This window comes from Sinocyclocheilus rhinocerous, unplaced genomic scaffold (assembly GCF_001515625.1).
Source record: "Sinocyclocheilus rhinocerous isolate Xijiao unplaced genomic scaffold, SAMN03320098_v1.1 scaffold72, whole genome shotgun sequence".
Taxonomy (NCBI): domain Eukaryota; kingdom Metazoa; phylum Chordata; class Actinopteri; order Cypriniformes; family Cyprinidae; genus Sinocyclocheilus; species Sinocyclocheilus rhinocerous.
Window position 1 is genome coordinate 3,359,834 of NW_015628351.1, and position 9,093 is coordinate 3,368,926.

General features: G+C 34.6%; 2 protein-coding genes across 4 annotated transcripts in view; one reads left to right on the top strand and one right to left on the bottom strand.

Moving 5' to 3' along the window:
• Positions 1-572, bottom strand: part of LOC107737581 (tumor necrosis factor receptor superfamily member 1A) — a 6,812-nt gene extending 6,240 nt beyond the window's left edge. For both annotated transcript variants that reach the window (XM_016549122.1, XM_016549121.1), the window contains exon 1: positions 386-572. In XM_016549122.1, the coding sequence (XP_016404608.1) occupies positions 386-415 (30 nt within the window). In that variant the 5' untranslated portion in view covers positions 416-572. The remainder of the gene's footprint in view (positions 1-385) is intronic.
• A 1,804-nt stretch (positions 573-2,376) lies between these two features.
• Positions 2,377-9,093, top strand: part of LOC107737708 (zinc finger protein 362-like) — a 10,210-nt gene continuing 3,493 nt past the window's right edge. For both annotated transcript variants that reach the window (XM_016549297.1, XM_016549298.1), the window contains exons 1-3: positions 2,377-2,478; positions 3,878-3,944; positions 4,386-4,632. In XM_016549297.1, coding sequence (XP_016404783.1) covers positions 3,882-3,944; positions 4,386-4,632 — 310 coding nt within the window. In that variant the 5' untranslated portion in view covers positions 2,377-2,478; positions 3,878-3,881. The remainder of the gene's footprint in view (positions 2,479-3,877; positions 3,945-4,385; positions 4,633-9,093) is intronic.

Genomic DNA, 9,093 nt, shown 5'->3' on the forward strand with positions numbered 1-9,093 from the left:
TATAACAAAGTATATAGCAGATAGCAATGATCTACCACTACTTAGCCATGGCAATTTAGACTACAAGCAAAGCTTAATTACACGTGTTAATTACAAGTGTTACTATTGTCATCGAGGTTAACCAAACGTGTCACAACAATATTTGCCAAATTCAGATGTTATTGTAACAGGATGGTGGTTACTGAAAAGGTATTTCTCAACAATCTATAATCAGAAATGGAAAAAATAGCCTATGTATATATAAATAAAAATAACAGTTGAAACTGAGGGATTTCAAATGTTGTAATGAGGTACAGACATTTACAATAAGGAAAGATAGCAATTATAGCACAATCTGTCCAAGGAAAGGCAACAACAACAATGCTAGTAAAAATGAACTACTTACCAAATCTAAACACAGTGTTGACACGTTCATGATGAGATGTTGTTCAGTTTTAGCTCAAGAGTCATGAATGACGAGCAATAGTATGATTTGAATTCATAGACTTACAAATTGATGAAAACATGAAATACTCCAACTCTGCTTCATGTCAGCATTTGTGGCATCCACCTTCTGCCTCACTCTGACAGAGTATCTGTTTAGACAGGAAGGTGAGTAACCAACCCAGAAAGCTTTAAAGTACACGATGTGAGAAAGTGTAGATGTGAAACAGGAAAGCACGTCAGACTAATAACCTCAGCATACAGCTGGTTATCAGATCAATTATTAGGTCTTCCATTTGGTTAACTTCTGCTTACATGAATTCTTTCATTTCTTCACCAACCTAACTAACATTCAATAACATAATAAAAAATATGACGCTATGACTAACCAAATTACATTTTGAAACAGTGACATCAAGTGGAGGGAAAAAAAGTCTTCATTTTTCCTTAGTAAGCTACTTTTAGTTTGAAGCAGTATTTTAATTTAAAATATGTATGGAAAGATATTAGACTACTCCTCCCCTTATTAGTTATTGAACAACACATGTTAGGCACAATATTGCTAGTTATGTTGTCAGTTTCCGTGCCGCCAGCAAAAATTGTTTCACACTAAACGACAACAGAACCATTCTCGTGTCAGCAAGCTGTGGTTCATTCCTAAATGAATCAGTGTTTTGAATAAACGATTCAGTGACTCACTCACAAAGACGGTCACTTGTCGCCACCTACTGGGCATAACGATGTAAATTGGGGAAAGAAATAAAAACAATATATATATATATATTTATATATATATTAAGTGTAATAATATATAAATAACACTGTCTGACAGTCTGGAATGCGCACACGCTGACGAGCGAAATGATACAAACAAAAGACTGAAAAGTCTGAGTGCTGCGGAAACTCCTCCCAGCCAATCAGATTCGAGAACTGGAACTAATTGTTATAAACAGTGTAAATGCTTTTATTCAGGTTTAAATATTATTTAACAACACTAAATCAACCTAAATACATTAGCTCACTTGAGTTTAAATTAACAAAACTAAATTTAAAGTATAACTAGAACTTTAAGTTAATTTCAGCAAGCTACCTCTTTTTAGAGTGATAAAGGGACTCCACTAGGAACTTTGATGTATATGAATCAACTCTGTGGGCTTGAACCTGTGATGTGCAGATTACTAGTCCAGCACTGAACTACCACCAACACACCAAACCTGTAGGCGTGACTTGATGTCAGTGATTTCATTTGATGGTCAGTCTGTCTGTTTGTAGGGGTTGTAAAACCTTTAAACCTTTCTAAGCTTTAAAGCATTTTACACAAACCAACATCAAAGTTTTTCTCAACAAACTTTGCTCTTTTTTAGTTTATATACTGTATATTTGTTTGAATGGTAATTTGACCTTTATAACAATAGCATTTATTACACATTCGATTGTTGTGCTTTGCACTCTAGTGAATTTGTTAATGTGGAAATAGTGAAACTGTCATTATTTAGTGGTGATTAAATTACCATATTATTTACATTTACTATAACAAGCACTGGGTGCATCAAACTAGCTACTATAATATTTAATAAAATTAATATGGCTTAACTTGCTAGAAGCCACCATTTCCATATAGGCTATATATATATATATATGGTTTTATAGCGGGAGGAGTAGGTTGTAATAAATCATGGTAATATATTAAATTTTGCATGGAAAAGCCTCAATTATGTCTCAAAGTCTCAAATGCCTCTCTTCTGTACTTAATGGAACTGTAAATAGAGTAAATATGGTTACTATATTAAAGTCTCAGAGGTAAAAAAAGAAAGAAGGGAGACAGAGATGCCCGACCAATTTCTTAAGCCTACAAGCAATGATCCCGTATCTGTGTGAGACAAGAAGCCTCATATGGGCTCAAATGAGAGATTTTGGCGTACAGCACCCAGAAGTAAACAGGCTGACCCGGAAGCTGTGCTGTCTGGAGGCGCATAGAGAGCATCCAGCCTCTTCTCTGCTTTATTAAAGCCTCTCCTGCGAGGAAAAAAAACCTCTCTGACATCGATATATAAGGTTTGTGCGCTCATGGCGTCTTTTTCCTTTTTCCCACACTGAGCTATCGTGCACATTACTGCATTGTATGTCACATAACTGTTCGACGGGCGCGATTGATCTACCACAGGTTGCACAAAGCGAAATATAACATTAAGAATGGCAATATTTGAATGCATTGTGCATGCATGTACTAATGGTTTCAATGTGCATTCGCTATAACGCTGTTATAAAGCGATCGGGGCGGCAGATATTGTAAAATTACACAGCCGTGCGCAGCGTTTCGCCAATTGTAAGACATTTTTGCACGGCATGATTGTCGGAAGTGTCAGGGTTTTTTTCAAGGGGGGCCGGGCAATTCAAAGGTCCTATAAACAAACACACACACACATAACCACAAACATCTCGTTGCTCGATCGGTTTTTCCATGAAAAAAATGGACCGAGTCGAGTGTGAATTTTTGGGCTCTGCAGAATATGGCGTCCTTATGAAAATATAACAGGCTGCCATTTTATTTTCTTTTGTCTGAAATGTTTTTGGTGAAACTGTGCAGGAATGAATCGGAGGTGATCAGTAGAGATGAGAGATAACAGTGTTGTGCAGCTGCTGTATGGGGAAATCACAAAAGTTTTGTGACTGTTGTTTTCCTCTAAAGAGGCGTCAGGATTTTTGTACTTTAGATCATACGGATCAGCTTTTTCTTTAAGAGGCATTTGGGTTTTGTTGAATTTGGTCACTTTTTTATAGTTTTGATTAAGTGCTTTCAGATTTTAATGAAATGTCTTAAATACTGATGTTTTGAATACTGACTCACTTCAGTCAGACTTGAGTCACATGGCAAATATTACAATTCTTGACATGAGCTGATGATGACTGAAATAATTTCTAACAAACAAACCAAACACATGGTAACCATTAAGGTCAGAAATTATGCTAAATATAAATATAATATGAATGTTGAATGTATAGCAAATGTTGTTTTATTTAATTTTATAGATAATTGTTTCAATTGAGATATGCAAGATTGGAATGGAACTAATTATGATATGTCAAAATGACTCATCTATTGTGAGAACAACTAAAACGAGCACTGATGGTCGTGTGGCATATTCGTCTATTACAGTTTCAATAAATTATTATAGACATATGATTGAAAATAAAAAGAAACTAAAGACCTGAGGTTTTAGGTCTGGTTTTGTAAAGAGTACTTAATATTATAGATATTACATTACACGGTCTGACTTATTTACATTTTATTAGTAAGAAATTGACTTATTTCATAACTAACTAACTCAATTTGGCTTATGAACACTAAGATTTAGGTGAGAAATATGTTTCTAACTAAGTCCTTTTAGGCTAGTGTGTGCTTTTAATCTGCTATATATCATATTATGATTTGACCCTTATTCTGTTTTATTAGAAGGATGGCAGAGTCTCGATTCAATAATCCATATTTCTGGCCACCACCTCCCTCTATGCCTGGTCAAGTGAGTATTGTGTTTTATAAAAAGTTGCCTGACATGCACTAGCATTCTTCAGTATATTTGTAATAGTTCATTTGACACATGAATTGTTTTCTAGTCACTATTTTTGACTGTTTCACTTTAATTCACCAAAAACTAAACAAATGCCATAGTGTTTATTAATTCATGAAAACTTCCTGCAGAAGAGTAATTTGTACATACTGTACCACTGATTACAAAGCGAAACTGTGTGGCATTTAGTGATTGTTTGAACGTAAGAAAGCATGACAGTATGCACGTTTGCTCAAATCTGTACATGCCAATGTGGTTTGCCAGAGCGAGCACCGAAACCTTGATATGAGTCCCCCCCCAGACTTTCCCCCTTTTTTTTGCTCGGTTTGGTTTTGTGTCTCACATCACATGGTGTCCATGCCCCCTGTTAAACCTAACCAATGACTTTTACAGCTGGATAACCTGGTTCTTATCGACAAGATCAAAGAGCAACTGATGGCAGAAAAAATTAGACCTCTGCATTTGCCGCCCACCACTGTTCCCTCTCAGCAGACTCTGCTGGTGGCCTCTCCACCTTCAGATGGTGGGCAACATGTGATGTCTATCCCCAAGCTGCAGCAGGTGCCGGGTCTTCAGGCTCACAACTCCTCTCAGCCTGACATCGCCCTGCACGCCCGCCCAGCATCCAGCACCATCGCAGGTACAAGGTTCACATGTAATGCTTCACCATTATGCACTGTACATTTTGGTATTACATGTAGTAATGTATTATGTGGGTCAACAATGGCTACGTTTACATGCAACCAAATAATCCGTTTGTAATCGGATTGACGGATCAATCGGACTGAAAAGCCTTCATGTAAACACCTTAATCGAGCCGACTGAGCTCGATCGGATTGAAGGGGGTGGTTTATTCCTTTTCTAATACGATTGAGAGTGCATGTAAACACTCGATCGGATTGAACCCCGAAACTGAAAAAACTGCGCATGTGCAATGACGTAGAAATAGCATAATGACATATGACGCGCGGAACGAGCGGTTCTTCCTTTTGAATAAAGTGTTGTATAAATGCGTGTTCTGTCATTATAAAACTTTTCTTTCACTCAGCAACTGTGAAGTGGAGCAGGACAACCTCCCACCAGTCCTTAGGCAACCCGTTTTGGGTTTGGGGAGGGGGATTTTTACTGTGTGATAAATATGAGCAGCACGGCACAGCGGTTTATATGTATTATTTATCCATAAATGGATAAATATTAATTCTGCTGTTAAAAACAAATAAAGAAACAGTGTAGGAGAGAGGTTATTATGTGCAAAACAGTGAGAAACTCTATATTTGTGCAGTGTGCGCATGTAAAAAAAAATCTATTCCGATTTGAAGCTTGTGACATATAAACACGCACATCAACCCGATCACTTTCTTTAGCGTTCATGTAAACACTACATTCAGATTCATCAATCAGAATTAATTCATATATATATAATTCATAATTCAATAATTATGCATAATTGACATGCAATATCCTTAAATACATGTAATGTGTAACAAGGACACTAAAATAAAGCATTACCTACAATTCTCCCAAAATCATAATCATGACAAATGTCTCATTAAAAAATTTATTGTTAAAAAAAAAAACTTAATAACATATTGTGGTGTAATTTTCTATCAATTTATTATTATTATTATTTAGTAATTAATGTATTTAGAGTAAAAAAAATAACATTATTAACTATATTTAACTACTTCACTACTTGTTAATATTCTATAAAACCATGTGGTGCAACCAATACATTTATGTGCTTCAACCAATATGCAGAACAAAACATCATAGTCATGTGGTGTGACTCCCCAAAAATATAATATTTTTGAATTATTAATTAATAATGTTGTATTTGTAATAATATTGATATTTGTAAATAGGCATATGACGGTATCAAATTTTCATGCTGCGATTAATTGCTAATGCTTTTATCACGGTATACGGTATTATCACAGTATTGACATTTAGTTGCAAAAAAGTGTTATCATAAACTAACAGGTTTAATAACTTTTTTCTTATAACAAAAAGAACTGAACATGTACATACAATAAGGTAATACACAAAAAAAGTATAAAGTAAAAAAAAAATTCATACAGATTAAAGTGCAAAAGAATTATAAAGACCAATAAGTAACACTTTACAATATGATCTCATTAGCTTACCTTAGTTAATGCATTAACAATAATAATGAGCAATAGCTACATTTGCTACAGAAGTTATTAATCTTTGTTAAAAAAAAAATACAACTGCTAGTTCATTAAATAACACAGTTGCACCTTTTGATTTTAACAACGTGTTATTACATATTGAAATGACCTAAGATTAATGAATGTTTAGAAGAATTTTTCATTGGCAGTTTATGTTAACTAATGAATTAACTAATGTCAATTAATAGAGCCTTAATAGCCTAAAGTGTGACCAAACAATAAAGAATCAAAACATTTTCAAACAATATCTAGGGCAAGTTGTAGTCCAGATTTTTAAATAAATAGCCTTTTAAGTCTAAATATTTAAGTATTTGGTGCTGTGATAAACACCACTGTGAATACAAAAATCTGAATGGATGTTTAAACCATAGATATGTCATACCTTTTTTGGAAAGTAGTGCAGCTGCTTTGTTTACAGGGTTTCCGAGGTAACGGCTGCATTTCTGCAGTTTAGCGCCATCTGCTGTCAGAGAGTGAATGTGCACTTTCATTCAGCGCGTCTCCTTCACTGCTCCGCCATGCGCTTCTCATCCATGCTTGTTTACATGAGAGTGCGCATGCCTCTTTGACGCAGCATACAGCGGTGTTGTGCATTTTTAACCATGGGAAAAGTATTCTTAAAATGTATTCTAAAAATCTGTATTGTTAAAAAAAAAAACTTAATAACATATTGTGGTGTAATTTTCTATCAATTTATTATTATTATTATTTAGTAATTAATGTATTTAGAGTAAAAAAAAATAACATTATTAACTATATTTAACTACTTCACTACTTGTTAATATTCTATAAAACCATGTGGTGCAACCAATACATTTATGTGCTTCAACCAATATGCAGAACAAAACATCATAGTCATGTGGTGTGACTCCCCAAAAATATAATATTTTTGAATTATTAATTAATAATGTTGTATTTGTAATAATATTGATATTTGTAAATAGGCATATGACGGTATCAAATTTTCATGCTGCGATTAATTGCTAATGCTTTTATCACGGTATACGGTATTATCACAGTATTGACATTTAGTTGCAAAAAAGTGTTATCATAAACTAACAGGTTTAATAACTTTTTTCTTATAACAAAAAGAACTGAACATGTACATACAATAAGGTAATACACAAAAAAAGTATAAAGTAAAAAAAAAATTCATACAGATTAAAGTGCAAAAGAATTATAAAGACCAATAAGTAACACTTTACAATATGATCTCATTAGCTTACCTTAGTTAATGCATTAACAATAATAATGAGCAATAGCTACATTTGCTACAGAAGTTATTAATCTTTGTTAAAAAAAAAATACAACTGCTAGTTCATTAAATAACACAGTTGCACCTTTTGATTTTAACAACGTGTTATTACATATTGAAATGACCTAAGATTAATGAATGTTTAGAAGAATTTTTCATTGGCAGTTTATGTTAACTAATGAATTAACTAATGTCAATTAATAGAGCCTTAATAGCCTAAAGTGTGACCAAACAATAAAGAATCAAAACATTTTCAAACAATATCTAGGGCAAGTTGTAGTCCAGATTTTTAAATAAATAGCCTTTTAAGTCTAAATATTTAAGTATTTGGTGCTGTGATAAACACCACTGTGAATACAAAAATCTGAATGGATGTTTAAACCATAGATATGTCATACCTTTTTTGGAAAGTAGTGCAGCTGCTTTGTTTACAGGGTTTCCGAGGTAACGGCTGCATTTCTGCAGTTTAGCGCCATCTGCTGTCAGAGAGTGAATGTGCACTTTCATTCAGCGCGTCTCCTTCACTGCTCCGCCATGCGCTTCTCATCCATGCTTGTTTACATGAGAGTGCGCATGCATTTTTCATGCAGCATACAGTGGTGTTGTGCATTGTGACCAGTTGATGGGAAAATATTCTTAAAATGCATTCAAAAAATCGGAATAATTTGTAATAAATAATTATTCACGGTATTTTGAAGTGCCCACGATAACAATATCGTGCATATTCATTACCGTGATATATCGCATTACCGAATACCGGCACATGTCTATTTGTAAAAAAGAACTACTTCATATTATTACTTTTTACTTGATATTTTTCTATTCATTCAATTTAAAGGGGTCATATGACACGATATCATGTTTTCCTTTGTCTTTGGAGTGTTACAAACGGTTTGTGCATTTATAAGATCCATAAAGTCGCAAAGATTAATGTCTCAAACCCAAAGAGATATTCTTTCTAAAAGTTAAGACTCTTCCACACCTTCCAAAAATGCCTCATTAAAACACGCCCCCACAAATTTACGTTAGTATGTGGGAAGATTTGCATAACACCGCCCAAATGTATACGCAAAGAAAAACTTTTATTCTCGCTATAGTATTGTTGTCACCACCGCCATGTTGAGGTATTCGGCCATTCACAACGCACTGGTTAGTTGGCCAATCAGAGCACACCGAGCTTTTCAGAACGATGAGCTTTGTAAAAATCAACACATTTCAGAAAGGCGGAGAGGCAGAGAGGAGCAGGAATATACGGTATGTGGAAAATAATGTTTTTGAACCTTAAAGGGATAGTTCACCCAAAAATTAAAATTAGTCCATTATTTACTCACCCTCAAGCCATCCTAGGCGTATATGACTTCCTTCTTTCATATGAATCCAATCGGAGTTATATAAAAAATTATCTTTGATCTTCCAAGCTGTTTAATGGCAGTCAGCGGGTGTCGCAGTTCATCAGTCCAACAGAAGTGAAATAAAGCGCATCCATCCATAATAAAAAAGTGCCTCACACGGCTCCGGGGGGTGAACAAAGGCCTCCTGTAGCGAATCGATGCGTTTTTGTAAGAAAAATAACCATATTCAAAACGTAACAATCACTTTAATCTAGCTTGCGCCAACAGTTGTACACAGAAGCAGCTCCGGGAGGATGACGTAAGAT